Here is a 17,999-nt window from a genome sequence, read left to right on the forward strand (position 1 = left end):
AGTTTTCAAACAGTAAGTAATTATATCACGTGCAAGTCTCACATCTAGATATTTTAAAAGAGAGAAAAATATCGGTAACCAACAATATTTTTGAATAATGTGAATTAATAGAATTAAAAGAATAAATTAATTTTAAATTTAATGAATATTATTAAATTAGAATGTAGTGTATTTGTATTTGATTGGTGGTTATTTATGTTGTTTAAAATAATCATTGTTTACCTAACACTTCGCTTTAAACGAGAGAATAGAAGCAGTAGTGAAGCACGAGGTCTTCTGAAGCTGTGAACCAAAGGCAGCAGTTTGTAACTGCGTGCCAGGATTCTCGATTTGAGCTTTTTCTAAACTGAAACCACATCATGAACCAGGATACAGCGTAAGTTATTCGTCTGTTGGTTGCTTTATCTCAATTTGGAAATAGTTTTTGATAGGGGATAGTAGAATTGGAATGCTGTTATGTAACTTTTAAATTTCTTATTGTTCTTCCTTTAAGTAGTTAAACTGAACGAGTAACCAAACATATTTATACCTCAGAAGGAGAAATACAAAGCAAATACTTTATTAGCATCTCGTTCTCCTTAAACTTTGATATTACCGATATTCTTGTTTTGATTTAAATAACAATACTCAGCTCTTTGAATCATGATTATTTGACAAATAGATCGGAGCAGTCATTCGATTCGGAGTATTCCGAGAGACTCTCAGGGTACTCCTCTGTAGCCAGTGGTGACGAAAGTGTCCTTTTGATCGCGAAGCATTGTGAACATGAGAGGCTGGAATTGCTTGAAGAAGTGTATCATCAAGCAAGAGGGGAGGCAGCAGCCTATTCTTCCTCTACCATCTTGAAAGAATTCAAGAGCCCTACTACCGGGAACACGGCGCTACACATAGCCGCTTTGTATGGCAATGATGAGATGGCGGATCTCGCTGTGCAACAAGAGCTTGATCTAATATTCTCCCTCAACGAAAACGATGACACTCCCCTGCATGTTGCTGCAAGAGCTGGCCATTTCTCCACTATTAAAAGGCTCTTGGATGCTTATTGGATCGGGTCCAACAACAATGTGGCAAATCTATTGGAACTAATGAAGATGAAGAACAAGAAAGGGAACATTATGTTGCACGAGGCCATGATGAGTGGTAGCGGCAGCCAAGGGAGTATGATTTTCGATGTACTTGAAGCATACACCACTACTGGAGAAGGGGAATCAATATCATTGTCACAGTCTTGTTATGAATTAGCGTTGGATGAGGTAAACAAGGAACGTAAATCGGTGTTGTACGTGGCCGTTGAAGCTGGTCTCATGGAAGCTGTTAACAGAATCTTGGACAAATGCCCCGAGAGTGCCACGCCAAAGGGAACATCACCCCTTCTAGTAGCCATGCTGAACAAGAATAAAGGTAATTTTGCTGCTAAATTTTAATCATGTTCGTCTATTTTTATATCATGAAAGAAGGTGTACAATTAGTGGTGTACCAAAGAGTATATCAACAGTCTATAATGTGTATATATGGATGTATGTGCGGCAGAGATGCTGGAAACCATAGTGGAAAGGAAGGACGAATGGATACATTTAAGGGATCCGTATGGAGCGCTTGCTCTTCATTTTGCGGCAGAAATAGGTTACCATGAAGGTGTCATTCTTCTAAATGAGAAATGCAAGACTTGTAAAATTGACAGAGACAACAACGGCTACCTGCCACTTCATCTAGCGGCTCGTCAAGGCCATGTGCAAGTGGTTAAGGAACTCTTACAACACTGTCCAGAGCTTGACGAGATGCTTGACAGGGATCTCAACAATATTCTTCACATTGCAGCTGAAAGTGGAAAGCTTGATGTGGTGCGATACATCCTTCAAACACCACAACTTGAGAAGATGATACATCAGCAGAATAAGCATGGAGACACACCTTTGCACGTGGCGACAAGGGAGTCCCGTGCTAGCATTGTCTATGCTTTAACATGGGATGACAGGGTTAAAATTAATGAGCTCAACTCAAGGAAGAAAACACCTCTTGACATTGCATTTACAAAGTATTTCAATGAGGGACAAATTCCATCCCTAAAACAGGCAAGCACAAGATTGTTTGCATAGTTCACAATCACATTCTCTTTTCCTTTCTTGACTCACATTTTGTACGTTTATTTGCAGTCACTTACACGGATAGCATTACAATCTGCTGGTGCAAAAGCACCATTCTCAGCATTAGAATCTGCAGGTGGAAAAGCACGATTCTCAGCTGAATCAGTTGGATCGTATAGCGTCTCTGAAACAGAGCAATTCAGAGACAGAGTAGAGTCATTGAGTGTGATCTCAACCCTCGTACTAACAGCTTCGGTGGCAGCATGTTTGGCCGTGCCGGGCGAGGCAGATGGCACGGCCAAAAACCTGCACAAGGCCATGTTCCACTTGTTCATCTTCTCCATCACAGTGTCTCTCTTTAGCTCCATCGGTGCCACAATTATACTCATTTGGGGAAGGTTCGGAATGTTTGAGCTGTTGAATCTTTCTATGGAGGTGGCAATGCCGCTTCTTGGAACCGCTCTCATAACGCTATCTCTGGCATTCATGGCTGGTATCTACACAGTTGTAAGCAAACTCACATGGCTGGCCACAACCTTTGTGATTGTAACTTCCACTTTCGTGGGCATTATTTTTGTCTTGTATATCCTCCTGTTTCTTCCTTCATCATCTACATGGAAGATCTCACGCTACATTTCCTACTACCCCTTTATTTTTCTAGCATCACTAGCTGAGAAGCAACGCGTACCCCGTTTTTTGTCTACCTTAGCTGGCATGCCAAGACCTCTTAAACCAACCATCTATTAGAGAAGTTTTATAGTAGCATTAATTTTGGTAGGTAAAAATGACATAAGTTTAACCTACAAATAAAATATTAACACATAGTATGATAAATTTATGATCAAATAATTCTATTTTTTTATAATTTTTATGATTATTTATATTAAAATAATTTTTTATAATTATTTTTATAATTATAAAGAATGATTTTAAAAAAATAACACTAAATTAAATTTTTAATTATATTTATAATTATTATTTTATTATTTTATTTTTAAAAAATAATTTCTTATCCTTATTTTACTAAAATAAGTTTTTATAATTATTTTTATTTTTTAATTATTTTGTATTATTATTTTTTTTAATAATTTCTAAAACTAACACTAAAATTATTTTTTAATTATTTTTATTTTAAAAAAATAATTTTTTATAATTATTTTTATTATTATTTTTATCAAAATAATTTTTTTATAATTTTAAAAAACTAACATCAAAATAATATTCTCTCTTGGTGTTATTTTAAAAATAATCATAAAAAATTATAAGAGAGAATATATTTTGGTGTTAGTTTTTTAAAATTACAAAAAAAATAAAAAAAATTATTTTGGCAAAAATAATAATAAAATAATTATAAATTTTTTTAAAACAAAATTAATTAAAAAAATAATTTTGGTATTATTTTTAGAAATTATTAAAAATAATAATATTAAAAAATAAAAATAATTATAAAAACGTATTTTAGTAAAAATAATTATAAAAATTACTTTTTAAAAATAAAACCAATAATAAAATAATAATTATAAATATAATTAGAAAATTATTTTGGTTTTATTTTTTTGAAATTATCTTTTATAATTATAAAATAATATAAGAAATTATTTTGATATAAAAGTAATAATAAAAAATTATAAGAGAGAAAAAATTATTTTAGTCATAAATTTATTATGTCATATGTTAAAATTTTATTTGTAAGTCAAATTTATGACATTTTTAACCATTAAAATTAATGCCACTATAAAATTTTTCTTATACACTAGCTATAGACTCGTGTAACTTGTTTCTCTCTGTATGGCACCGAATAAATAATAACATTGATTTATGATTATTGGACAAAGATGATGGATGAAGAAATTGGTTGCTGCAACAGCTGGCCACATCTCCATTATTAATACGATCTTCACTGTTTACTCCAACAGCTACCACAATAATAATGTGACTTTGGCAGCACTGTTGGATCTTATATATTCATATGAAGAATTGAAAATAGTTTTTGATAGGGGCTAGTAGAATTGGAATGCTGTTATGTAACTTTTAATTGTCTTACTCTTCTTTCTTAAGTAGTAACGAGTAACCAAATACTTTGCATCTCTTTCCACTTAACAAATTTATTTTGATATTGTTGATTGAAAAAATATTTTCAATAAAGACAAATGGTTTGAAGTGGTGAAGTGGTCGAAGATATAAGCAGTTTTTTGAAAAGACATACGCACAAATATTAGATGGAAGTTTTTTATACGAATTCGATTTTATGGCACTTCAATAAATCGAGTAAGTCAAATCGAATATGAGACTCGCGTCAGATAATCGAATAAGTTATTCGAATAAGAGATTCGAGTGGTTATGGTAGTGGAGAAGTTAAAGGCTCCCATCACAGGAGAAAATCATGAGAAATGTTTATAGCCAAGTGGCGGGAACAATTACCAAAGGAGATGCATTTAAGGCTGTAATTTTGTAATTAATTGTAATTAATTATCAGTTACCTATAGTAGATTATAAATACTAGGAAGTCTTAAGGAATAAGGGTTGACACTTTTACTTAGAAAAATGCTCAAGCAAACTCACATCCCAGAGAATTTCTGAGTCTGCGATTGAGTTACTTTTCTGTAGGGTTCCTTCCATATTTTACTCTTTCAATTTATTTTCTTGTAAACTTTATCTTTTCAAGTAAATTTATCTTCCAAGTTTCATTTATCTTCTTTGTCCAATTTATCTTTCTGCATTTTAAATTTTCATGTTAAAGTCATTTGACTCAGTCGAAGGCATTCTATTGCTTTCTTTTAATTTTAAAGCATTTCTTTCCATTTTCAGTACATTTTCCCTTTAGAAAACTTTGTTTATTTGCCCTTTTATTGGTTTATAACTTTTAAGTTGTCTTTATTCTCAACACCCGTCTAATCGAAGAACACTTTGATGCACTTTTAGAAAACTAGTACCTGTAAAGAGGAGTAGGTTTCGCTCCCAGATTACTAGATATCAAACCACCATCGATTTGCTAAAAATCGACAAAACAAATTGACACGTCCGGTGAGACAGTTTTTAAAAATTGAAGTGTGTCAAAAAGACATTTTCCAGTGTCAATTGGTGTATGCGATTATGAAATGGAAAGATCATTCACATGGCTGATGAGATATCAAATGAGAATAGTGATTCATCCATCAATGATAATATACCAGTGTCCATGCAACTAGCGGACGTGACTTCACGTTCCGAAGGTACAATTGGAACTGAAAGTATAGCAGTTACTACCGTTCAGACTGGAAATAGTGGACGCAATATTCGTCCACGTGGCACTTTGCCACCGTATCAGCCTCCATTAACCGCTGGTTGGCCTCCTTATGGTCTTCCTCCTAGTTATACCCCACCAGTAGGTGGTTTTGTTCCATTTTTCCATGGGAATATAAACAGAGTGAATAACATTCAAAACCTACAACAACATTTCGAGTACTCTCGTGATTATAATGTGGGCTCTACTTCAAATGCTGTCAATTCAATGGCAGTGTATCGGTAACAAGTAGAGAAAAATCATCATGATTTAGTCAATTTATTGACTCAGCAAATTACCACAATTATGAATACCATGATGGCTGATCATGAATTGAAATTTGAACGTCTTGCTAGACAAGTCAAACGAATTGCTTGAATTGTTGATTATGACGAAGGTGAAGGGCATTACGGGTGTTCGCGGTGCGGTTTGAATCTGTTTTGAGTAAAAAACTCATCCGATCCGAACATTATGTTTACTTGCGGTGCGGTTTGAATTGGATGATTTTTTTAAAAAAATCAGATCCGATCCGATCCAATTTCGAACGGTTTGGATTGGATTGGATTTGCAGTTTTGTAAATTAAAAAAATTAAATATATATAACAAGTCTCAACATCAAATTTCAAATAATCAACAATGACACAACAAGTCTTAACAATATTTTAAAAAACCAACGATAACATAACAATAGAAATAAAATTATAGATTAGTTAAAATAAATAAATAAATCATATTTTGAACATAAAACATCTATAAATAATAATAATACATGAAAAATATAAAAATGTATAATAAATTGAATATGTTATAAGTATAATTGTAAACATAATAATAAAATAATAATATTATAACACATTGTGCAGTTTAGATTGGATTGAATCGGTTGTGAAAAGTAAATCCGAAATCCGATCCGATCCAGCAGTTTGCAAAAAATAAGATCCAATCAAATTCGAATTAGTGCGGTTTTAATCGGTTTTCGATTTGGATTAGATGAATGAGCGGTTTAATTTGGATCAGTTTGGATTTGAACACCCCTAAAGGGCATAATGCCAGGGGAAATAATGAAGGAGATGAAAATATATTTCAAAATGAAAAAAACATTTTAAATCGAGAAAATCCTTATGTAGTTCCCCGAGGTCAAAATGCCGATCACGTTTTAACCAGATTACGTGTTAATCATGGCGGAGAACGTTATCAAGTCACTAGAATTGTAGAAGAAGTACTTAATCGAGTTGGTCTGAATGTTAGTTTTATGAACCGATCACATTTTGTGTCTGCTTTTTTTCAAATTGTTCAAATGGCTGAAGTGCCAAGAGGGGTAAAATCTCCAAAGATAGTCATAAAATTTGTTGGGAAAGTTGGTGAATTGACCACTGAACATGTTGCTCAATATTTGGTTGAGATTGGGAACCTAGCAAATGATAAAAATTTAAAAATGAAGTTTTTCCCTTCTTCGTTAATGAAGAATGCATTTACTTGGTTTTCAAATCTCAGACCAAATTCGATAACAACATGGAATCAGTTGGAAACTGCTTTTCACGCTCAGTTCTATCGAGGAAAAATGAATGTGGCGGTTACTGATTTATTGGCTTTGAAACGTGAAGATAGTGAAACCATTGATGATTATCTAATATGTTTCAAGAACGCTAGAAGTAGATGCTATGTATCATTACTTGAGAGTGAGATAGTGAAAATAGCAACTATAGGGCTAGGGTTTTATATGCGCAGAAAGTTGCTTAATGTGCATATTCCTTATTTAGCCCATTTGGCTGAAAAGGTTCGTCAGACTGAACTTATGAAAAAGGAGAAAGAGAAGTATAGGAGTGAGCAAAGATCAAAAAGTAAACCTTTTATTCGAAAAGAAAAGGTTGCTTATGTGACCATGGAGTCCTCAGAGGAACTCGATTTGGCCGACCCTCCGTATGTTTGTTCTTTACTAAAAAAACTTCCTAGTAATGAAAAGTCGAATGATTCAAAACTAAAAAGTGAAAAGAAGTATAGTTTTGATATTTTGAAATTTGATCAGATTTTTGATGTGTTGCTTAAAGATAAACAATTAATTCTGCCTGAGGATAGGACTTTACTTTCGGTGAAAGATTTAAAAGGAAAGCCTTATTGTAAGTTTCACCAAGCAACAAGTCATTCGAGTAACAGTTGTGTCCGTTTCAGGGACTTAATTCAGGAGGCAATAATGGAAGGACGGTTGAAATTCGACGATGGCAGGAAAGAAATGAAGGTTGATGTTGATCCCTTTGATGATGATGCCAGCTTTGTTGAGCCATGTTTTGGAGTGAACATGGTTGGCATGTCCTATGACTTCGATATGGCTTTGGATGATTTTGAGTCACAAGTGAGATCCGTGTATCTCAGAGCAGGAGATGGTTTGCCGGATTTCCTAGTTCAGCAAAAGACCAAAGACCGGGACGTATCTCAGTGTCTACGGTGTAATGCTGTCTTTGATACTGAAGCAGCAACAATCTTCGAGAAAGAGAGGATGAAAAAAGAATTGGCTCATAGAGAGGAGCAGGCGCGCCAGAGATAGCCGATTCGGCGCATAGAGGGTCAAAGTTCGAAGATCCCTCAGCCAAGCGTGGCTGCACCTTTAAGCCGATCTCAGGCTATAGGTGTCCAGTGGATTCAGAACTGTCAGGAGTTCCAGAAACGTGATTACTTGTATCAACGCAATCCGCAATGGGAACATCGAGGGCCTCCTTGAAACCAATACCCATATTATCGTGGTTGAGCGAGAGGATATCCTAGAGGCAGAGGTGAAAGGAGAAATTTCAATTAGAATAAGAAACCTCAGTCAGAAATAAGCAAAGAAGTAAGCAAGGGGGCAACGCCTTCTGTAAATTTTTTGGTCATCTTTCCTTCTGATGGAGAGACTTATCCAAAAGGAATTTCATCGCCTGCAAAGATGAAAAAAGGCAAGGCAGTAGCACAATATTCAGGAATTGATAAAAACAAAGAAGTTGATGTTGATGAAGAATATTTTGACGAAGGGGATGATGACATGATCGGAACGATTTCGATCATTCCAACAGAGTATCTGGGTGAGTATGAGGGTGGTTCAGAGGAAGATTATGATATGGAGGATGAAGAAGCCTTTTCCTTCATTCGAATTGAGGATGAGCCGGGGTACTTCCTTCGGCCTACTGAGAATCAAATGTCTCATCTCCGCCCACTTCATATAACTACCACTTTGAGTGGGATAAAGGTAAACAAAGTCTTGATCGATGGCGGAGCAGCAATCAGTCTTCTGCCTGAGAGGATGTTAATGAAAGTAGAAAAACATCCTGATGATTTGGTTCCCACGAATATCGCCGTAACAGACTTTAGTGGGGTTTCGACGCCAGCAAAAGGGTTGGTTACCCTTACTGTGAAGGTTGGGTCGTCTGAGCGGAACACTGTGTTTGTGGTGGTTCCATCGAAAGCGAGTTATAACGCTTTGTGGTGCGAAAATTACAACCACAAACTAACCGGCAATTGTACCGGGTCGTACCAAATAATACCTCAGGTGAGTTAGGGTCGATCCCACAAGGATTACTACAAGAAAAAGGAACATTTGTAACAAAAAATTTGTATCAAATTTAAAATTATTACAAAAAAATAGTATTTTGTAATAATAATATATGATTGTTACAAAAGAATAATGTTTTATAACAACATTACAAGTTGTTGCAAAACATGATAATATTTTATAACAACCTGTTTTATTTTGTTACAAATTATGTTAGTTTTTATAACGAAATGGTGTTTTGTATTTTGTAACAAAAAAACAAGTTGCAAAAATTCAAAATATTTTATAATAAAACAACTTTTTGTTTCAAAAACTCCAATTGTTTTGTAACAAAAAATTAATTTGTCACAAAATTTAATATTATTTGTAACAAGTTAATTATGTCACAAAATATAAATATATTTTATAACAATTTTTTTTCAAAATGTTAAAAGCTTTAAGAGTAAAAAAAATTGTGTATATATTTTTTTCAAAATAAATTTATTTTGTGACATCCTGCATTTTTGAAAATCTAAATATAAATAAATTATGATTTTAACTTATTAAGTTTAAACTTTATAATCTTAGAAATTATTTTATTAGAAATAATTAAATAGATTCGGAGATAATTAATTTTATTAATATTTGGAGTTTAATTAATTAATATTCTTGTGCAAATTTTATAATTGGTTATTTGAAATTAAAATTCAATAATAGAAGTATTATACAATTTAATTTAAGAAATTTGTATTATGATTGAATTACGATTTGTTTTATTAAATTGAGCTCTTAGAGATTAGTTTTGTTAGAAATTATTAGATTGATTTTTATAAATATTTTAAGTTTAAGATAATTAATAATTATGCACAATTTCTATTTTAATTAGTTATTTTATATAAATTGAAATTAAATTTGTGATAGAAAAATAATGAAAAGTCATATAATTAAATTTAAAAATAATTGATATTTCAGGTTTTAATCATATTTTACAAAATGTGATTAGTATGTTTATTTTGTAATTTAAATTAAAAATAATTATTTGAGCTCATGGTAGCATATGTAACATCCTGCATTTTTGAAAATCTAAATATGAATAAATTGTAATTTTATCTTATTAAGTTTAAATTTTATAATTTTAGAAATTATTTTATTAGAAATAATTAAAGAAATTCGTTGATAAATTCATTTTGAATCAATTAATATTTTTAAGTAATTTTATTATAATTGAATATTTTGCATAATTTTAGTAATTGAAAAAAGATAATAAGAAAGATTTGTATACTTTAATTTAAGTAATTTCTATTATAAATAAATTGATAAATAAAATTATATGTGTTTCGAAATTAATTTTTATAGTATCATATTTAAATCCTAAATTATTATGATGTCATGAGGCTTTCGGTCAAGAAACATTTTTATAGTATCATATTTAAATTCTAAATTAATAAGTGTATCTTGGGGGACCAAATTGGTTTTTAATGGCTGAGATAGGGTTTTACCATTAGAAACATTTGTTTATGATGTCATGAGGCTTTCAGTCAAGAAAGAAGGTCAGACTCAAACTTTCAATTTGGAGATTAACTGGGAAAAAGGTGATGTGGTGTGTTGGTGATACATACAGCTCAAGAAGTTGACCTAGAAAGAAGAACCCAACAACATGCAAGGAGATAAAAAAAAGATTATTGTTCATTCAGAAGACAAGGAGAGATAACCAGTGTATTGTGATTTTGTTCTGTGAAAAAATTTTCTGAAGAAGTTTCTCTACTTGGACAGTGCTCTCTTTCAAAGAAGCATTCCGCCAAAAATAAAGAACTGAATCAGAGACATGCAAATCTGGTTTATCACATAGCAAAGAGGCTGTTGATGTAGTCAATCTCCTTCATGTTTTACAGATTGTATTTACTTTTCAATATTTATCTTTCTGTAATTTCTTGAGTGAAAAGGCATATTGAGAGAGCTAAAGTAAAAGTTATGAGTGGAAAAAGGCTAAGTGATATACTTGAGAGAAAAGTCTAGAGTTATTTTCAGATTTCTTTAGGTATGTCTGTGTCTTGTATTTTGTACCTGTAAGGTATCCATTTCTTAGTTGGGTTAGCACTAAGAGTGAATAGTTAGGTATTAGCATAACCAATGTCAAGTTAGGTTAGAACTTGAGTGTGAAAGGATTGTGTCAATCCTGCGGAATTGGTGTATGTAATACTGTTAACTATAGTGAAAATTCTTCAATAGTTGTGGAGGAGACTGAATGTAGGTTGCATAGCACAAGGCAACCGAACCAGGATATATGCTGGTGTTAGCTTTTCTCTTCTCTGCATTATTCTGTTTTCTGATATTCATGAGACAAAAATAAATTGTCTCATAAATTTCCGCTGCTGAGTTCATACAGAATCAGAATTCAAATATTGCTTTAAAGGGCCAGTTCAGCAATCAAAAAGAAAGACATAGATTCAACTCCCCATTCTCTAAACCTACCACAACCTTCACTCACATTCAGATTCAAATAAAATATAAAAAAATTAAAATAAATAAAAATAAAAATTCAATTTTTGTATTTTAGTTCAAACAAATAAAAAAATAAAACAAAAAAGAGAAAGACGCATATTTTTAATTAATCTTTAAATATATATTTTAAAATTAATCCTCAAAAGTAGTAATTTTATCATTCTAAATTCAAATATAAATTTCTAATATTTAAAATAATCAAACAACTTTAATTTTAAAAGAACATTTTTGTATTTTAAAAATTAACTAATATTATAGGTTACTTTTTTTAAATTAAATCATATTTTTAATTCAAATTAAATAATTTTAATTTTAAATTATATTTTAATCTTTTAAAATTAACTGTAAAAAGATATTTTTATTTTATTAATTTTTTTACCTTTTATTTTTGTTTTTATTATAATAGTTCAATATCAATTTCAAAATAAAAGAGCCCAAAATAAAAATAATAAAACAAAAAATTTTAATCCAAACAAATTTTAAATAAAAAAATTATGAAATTATTTTTTTATTGTTATAGTTTTTAATTTTAACTCGCTACAATTTTAAATAAAAAAATTAATTCTAACTCAAAATGAATTTGAGACAAAAAAAAAATGATAAAATAAATTTTAATGACCTAATATAAAAATACTACTGAATTTCGTCAAAGAAAACAAAAACCAATAAAATTTGCTTTCCCTCTCTTCGCATTTAATAGTTTTTAAAATTTTAAATGCAAACTTTATTCTTTCTTTTACTCATGAAGTTTTAAAATTTCATTTATCTATGGAGCACCTAGTTGTGTCCTCTCATACACTACTTCACATTTGTTTTGATTTTCTAATTTGTTAAAACGGTGAGGTTTTTTACTTTGATTTTTCTCTCATAATTCTAAAATAAGTGCTTCTGATGGAGAGGAAACATTAATCAAACATCGCTCTTTTCTTCTAACTTCTTTATTTAACATGCTTTCTTTAACTATTGCTAACATTAACTTTTTATTTAAAACTGAGTTAGTTAGCGTCACAATCAGAACTTTCTAACTATTAGACAAAATGTTCAACAATAACAAGGGTTAGCAACTCATTATTCAAAGTGATTTTATTATTTATCAGTTGGTTCACTGTCTCTTGAAAAATGCTTAAGTACGACATTGATTTACCTTCAATATGCTTCATATTGACAAGCTTCATAATCAAGAATGTTTTGTTTTGCACATTCTTCCTCTCATATAACTCCTTCAATTTCTTTCACATTTTCTCGCCATTCGTTTCGGTGTCAATATGTGGATACACGCTAAAATCAAATCATTGCCTAATCAAAGCAACTGCCTTCCAATTCAACTTTTTCCATTCAACATTGAATTTGGTACCTTTCCCTCCACATGATCATACAACATATCTTCCATGAGAGTCTTTCAAATCGAGTAATTTTGAGAATTTAATTTGACCATATTTGATTCATGAGTATTTTCCTCCATTTAATAAGCACAAAAATAAACAACCCAAAACCCAAAATCAATATTATTAATAAAAATACAAAACAAGCAATATTAATTGAAGCAGAAGTGCTTATTGGAGGCGAAGGAGGAGGAAGAAAAGTGACGACAACGGAGGAATGAAAAGTGACAGACTAATGACAACAGAGCAAGGGAAGTGAGTTCGGAGAGAGAGAGAGAGAGAGAGAGAGAGAGAGAGAGAGAGAGAGAGAGAGAGAGAGAGAGAGAGAGAGAGAGAGAGAGAGAGAGAGAGAATGACGATCAACCGAGCAACTTTCGCGAGGGTAATGCCACGGGGTCAACACTTCCTTCATGCGACGGTGAGTAGAAGAGGAAAGATGAGAAGGGTTTGGCGATGAAAAAAATGCGATAGCACCCACAGTTCCCGCCTTCGGCGACAGCATCATCTACTAGAGAAGAAGAGTTCAGCCATGGGGGATAGTAATGGTGGGCTAGTAGTTGGATTTAGGTTAGGGTTAGGTTTCTAATTCTTAGAGAGATGAAAGAAAAGGGTGGGGTGACGTGGATTTTCCTTCTGAGAGAAACAGCGCGTTGGAGCTTATATATTCGAACCGGAAATCCTAAAAAAAATCGGATGATTTTAACAGTTTATCGAGTAACTACCGATTTATCCGATTTTTAAACCGATTTTTTTAAGATAATTTTATGCCTCAATCGTATTGGTCAAGTGATCGGTTTTCAAAATATTGGTCAAAATTATAAAATTTATTATTCTTTGTCCTAGATCAAACATGTTTTCTCGTGCTAATGGGCTATAATTTAAATGACATAATAATCTCTCTCTTCTCACTTATAGATCTTGGGTTCGAATCCCGAAGATTGCAATTGATAAAAAAAATCTCCTCGATATTGCTGCAACTTGTGATAAATGCGTGAGTAAAAAAAAATGTTCTCTCGTAATAATCAAATGCAAAAAAGCATGAATGCCCAGCTTGGACAGCACTATCAGAAAAAGTATAGTAAACAATGGTTGGGTATTGGTTACACAAGGTTTTCTGAAGTTGAGAAGCAAAGGCAGCAATCTGTAACTGCGTGGTAGGATTCTCGATTTGAGCTTTTGCTTTTGCTGAACTGAGACCGCATCATGAGCCAGCATATACAGTAAGTTCTTCGTCTTTGGGTTGCTTTATCTCTGAAATTAGAAATAGTTTTTGATAGGGGCCAGTAGAGTTGTAATACTGTTATGTAACGTTTAAATTTCTTACTTCTTCCTTAAGTAGTTAATCTTAAAAACAAGAGAAGAAATATATATACAACAGAAGCAAATACGTTGCATCTGACAAATTCACTTTGATATTACTGATATTCTTGTTTTTATTTAAATAATAATACTCAGCTCTTTCCGGTTTTATTATTATTTAAAAAGAAAAAAGAAAGAGTGAAGTTTGAACTATGATGACTTGACAAGCAGATCGCAGGGCTCCAGTTCCAGTTCCGCCAGTTATGATGTTAACAACGAAGTGGAATTTGTCCCTACGATTGTGAAGCATGGTGAACATGAGAAGCTGGAATTGCTTTCAGAAGTGTATCACCGAGCAAGCGGGGGTGCTGCAACACAAGCATCTTATTATTCCTCCAACATTCTGAAAGAATTCAAGACCCCTACGAAGAACACAGTGCTACATGTAGCAGCTTTCTACGGAAATGATGCGATGGTAGATCACGTGGCGCGAACAGAACCTGATCTTATAGCGTCCCCCAACGAAAACCAGGACACTCCCCTTCATGTTGCTGCAAGAGCTGGGCATTTCTCCATTATTAAAACGCTCTTGGATGTTTATTGTCTTAATAATAATGGGGGTGAAGCAAGATTAATGGATCTCATGAAAATGAAGAACTGGCAAGGGAACATTATGCTACACGAAGCCATGATGAGCAGCACGGCGGGAACTATGATTTTCGATGTACTTGAGGAATCATCATCAATATCATTCTCACATCATTGTTATGAGTTAGCATTGGATGAAGTAAATGGGGAAGGGAAATCGGTGTTGTGCATGGCGGTTGAGGCTAGGCTCATGGAAGCTGTTAACAGAATATTGGACAAGTGCCCCGAGAATGCCACGCCAAAGGGATTATCACCCCTTCTAGTAGCCATCTCCAACCGGGATAGAGGTAATTAGCTAGCCAATAATGTTTGTGTATATGAAATAATAATGTTACATATGTGCGTGCATGGTGACAGATATGGTGAGCACCATATTGGGCAAGAAAGAAGAATGGATACATTTAAGGGACCCGTATGGAGGGGTTGCTCTACATTTTGCAGCAGGTTTAGGTTACCTTGAAGGTGTTGTTTTTTTACTTGGTAGATGCAAGACTTGCAGCATTGAGAAAGACCAATCAGGGTACCTGCCAATTCATCTAGCGGCTGGTCGAGGCCATGTGGAAGTGGTTAAGGAATTGTTACTATACTGTGCAGATCTGGACGAGATGCGGGATGATAGTTTCAATAATATTCTTCACATTGCAGCTAATAGTGGAAAGCTTGATGTAGTGCGCTACATCCTTCAAACTCCTCAGCTTGACATGATGATCAATCAAAAGAATCGGTCAGGAGAGACTCCTTTGCATGGGGCTACCGACTGGGGTCATCCCAACATTGTCTATGCCTTAACAAGTGACCACCGGGTTGATCTTAACGTGGTTAGCTCAAGTAAGGAAACGCCTCTTGACACTGCAATTAAAAGGTATCATGCCGGTGGGAGAGGGAAAACACCATCCCTTCGACGGGTAAGTAATGCTAGTTAGCCAGCAATAAATTAGACTAAAATATGTTGTCAGCTAAAAATGCTAGATTCTACTGACTCTTGAACTTTTCTCATTGAAATATTTGGTATTCTTAATTAACTCACATTTCTGAATTTGCAGTCGCTTACATGGATTGCACTAAAATCTGCTGGCGCAAAAGCACCACGTATGTCTGAATTTGGATTCAATACTGTGTTTGGAACAGAGCGGTTCAAAGACAGAGTGGACTCACTCAGTGTCATCTCAACACTCATAGTCACAGCTTCCGTGGCAGCATGTTTGGCCGTGCCCGGTGAGGCAGATGGCGCCGCCAATAACCTCAACAAGGCCATGTTCCACTTTTTCATCTTCTGCATCACAATATCCTTGTTTACTTCAATCAGTGCCACAATCATACTCATCTGGGGAAGGTTCGGAGTGATTGAGCTGTTGACTCTTTCCATGGAGGTGGCAATGCCGCTTCTTGGAACTGCTCTTGTGACTCTCTCGCTGGCGTTCATGGCTGGTATTTACACAGTTATAAGCAAACTCACCTGGTTGGCCACAACGTTTCTTGTTATAACTGCCATTTTGGTGGCAGTTATCTTTTTCTTGTACATGCTCCTTTTCCTCCCATCATCCTCTGCATCCAGGTTCTCTCGCTTCATCTCCTACTACCCCTTTATCTTCTTAGCATCTCTAGCTGAGAAGGAACCTGTAGGACCTGTTTATTTTACTACCATTGCTAGCCAATTTATAATCCCTGGAACTACAGCGAACGATGATATTTACCGCGTCAACTTCGAGAAGATGCAAGAATCTTAGCTTCTTATTGTTCTACTGCATGCATAAAGCTTGTGTTTGTGACTTAAGCTCTTGAAGAGAAAAGATTGAAAAAGAACTTCACTAGTACATTAAATGTTTTCATGTATAGCATTTATTTCACTTGTGTATAAGTATGGTTGGCACTTGCCACATGTTTGTATGTTTGAGGAACATTGTGTGCACTATTTTTTGTGTATCTTTAATTCTTTGTATCTTCAATTATATTAAATAGCATGACAACAAAGTTTGAGATAAGTTTAATGGAAATAATTTTTCTTTATGGAAACAGAAGATAAAAGCACTCATAAGATGGACAATTACTTACCAACAATAATTGAAAGTGAACACCAAAAATACAGTTATTTTAGTCACGATAAAATTACAGTAGCTTAAAAACATACAGTGCTTAATCGCAGAGGAAAAAAACCCAAAAATTCTGTTATTTAATCACGATCAAATTAAATCTACTACCAAAAGGAAGCATTACAGTAGCTTTAAAAAAACAACCCCTTTATTAGTGAGGACTAATAATATACAACTTTGCATGATGCAATATAAAACTAAAAGCAATAAAACCCAGGTAACTTGCTACATCGGTAAAGTTTTAAGAGCATTTATGCCTCGATTCATCAACTTTAATTTTGTAACATTAAGCATTTAAAAGTTGTCTAAGCAGAATCATTTGTTGGACGAAAATTCAAAGCTGCTAATTAACTATATAAAGAGTTATTCTGATGTTAAAAAGACCAGATGGCAATGGATTAAGTTTACAGAAAAAAATGTGCATGTTTAGCAAATAACTAAATAAATAAAGAACAAAATGCATGTTTGGGTGAAAGTGATAAGTAGATGCCATAGCTGTCTCCTGCTTTTTTCGTGTGTGTTACCACATAGGATATGAATTAAGATTGCCAATGTAAAGAGCTAACGAATCATCATCAATAATCCCATATAAAAGATAGATAAATCTTTAATGATCTTATGGCTAAAATTTTCCTTTCTATATATATGTTTGGTTAATACTAATACTCTTGAGGAAGAGGCTTGATGAGTATCGAAGAATAGATAGACCTGTAGATTTGATTAACAAAAAGACTTATATAATTAATTAATTTGGAAAAAAAAATTTAAATTAAATACTTTTAACAATAATTAAATAAAAATGCTGTTGTCATTAATTAATTGAATAAATTCTTTTGATAACTAAATATAATCAAATTAGTCCAATAATTTTCTAGTCTAGCAAAAACTATCCACACAAAAATATAAGCAAACAAAATATATACATAGTAGAATTATGAAAAAATATAGGTGACTACTCCATATCTTAGGGAGTTTTATATGGTTTATTAAGCCATTTAAATATTTTCTGTTATTGGTAAGAGGCGAATGACTATCATGAATGAACAACTAAAAAAAAACAAAAATTCAATATCTTAGCTATAAAGACATGTTTATGTGAGTAGCGAATGCTGAATTTAAAGCATGACTTTCCAAAGTGATTTAGGTTGAATTTGGATAAACAACTTAATTAAGTTATTTTTAAAAAAATAATTTAAATAATAAATGACTATATTAAAAGTAATTTATAAATAA

General features: G+C 33.0%; 2 protein-coding genes across 2 annotated transcripts; both read left to right on the forward strand.

Annotated features, from left to right (window-relative positions):
* The first annotated feature begins 215 nt into the window (after window positions 1-215).
* On the forward strand, window positions 216-3,042 carry LOC130940797 (protein ACCELERATED CELL DEATH 6-like). The gene is made up of 4 exons (XM_057869036.1): window positions 216-376; window positions 662-1,401; window positions 1,531-2,072; window positions 2,154-3,042. The coding sequence occupies exons 1-4, from the start codon at window positions 360-362 to the stop codon at window positions 2,829-2,831; spliced, it is 1,977 nt and encodes a 658-aa protein (XP_057725019.1). The 5' UTR covers window positions 216-359; the 3' UTR covers window positions 2,832-3,042.
* Window positions 3,043-13,744: 10,702 nt separating this feature from the next.
* LOC130941400 (protein ACCELERATED CELL DEATH 6-like) lies at window positions 13,745-16,648 on the forward strand. Its single transcript, XM_057869884.1, has 4 exons — window positions 13,745-13,949; window positions 14,260-14,963; window positions 15,034-15,581; window positions 15,720-16,648. Exons 1-4 carry the CDS (start codon window positions 13,933-13,935, stop codon window positions 16,401-16,403), a joined length of 1,953 nt encoding a protein of 650 aa, XP_057725867.1. The 5' UTR covers window positions 13,745-13,932; the 3' UTR covers window positions 16,404-16,648.
* The last annotated feature ends 1,351 nt before the right edge of the window (window positions 16,649-17,999 follow it).

The sequence above is a fragment of the Arachis stenosperma genome, chromosome 7 (genome assembly GCF_014773155.1).
Source record: "Arachis stenosperma cultivar V10309 chromosome 7, arast.V10309.gnm1.PFL2, whole genome shotgun sequence".
Taxonomy (NCBI): Eukaryota; Viridiplantae; Streptophyta; class Magnoliopsida; order Fabales; family Fabaceae; genus Arachis; species Arachis stenosperma.

Bases quoted from the DNA above. Each gene is read 5' to 3' on its own strand.
- LOC130940797 (XM_057869036.1), top strand. The intron at 1,402-1,530 runs GTAATTTTGCTG...TATGTGCGGCAG, and splicing joins CATGCTGAACAAGAATAAAG to AGATGCTGGAAACCATAGTG. The intron at 2,073-2,153 runs GCAAGCACAAGA...GTTTATTTGCAG, and splicing joins AAATTCCATCCCTAAAACAG to TCACTTACACGGATAGCATT.
- LOC130941400 (XM_057869884.1), top strand. The intron at 14,964-15,033 runs GTAATTAGCTAG...GCATGGTGACAG, and splicing joins CATCTCCAACCGGGATAGAG to ATATGGTGAGCACCATATTG. The intron at 15,582-15,719 runs GTAAGTAATGCT...CTGAATTTGCAG, and splicing joins AAACACCATCCCTTCGACGG to TCGCTTACATGGATTGCACT.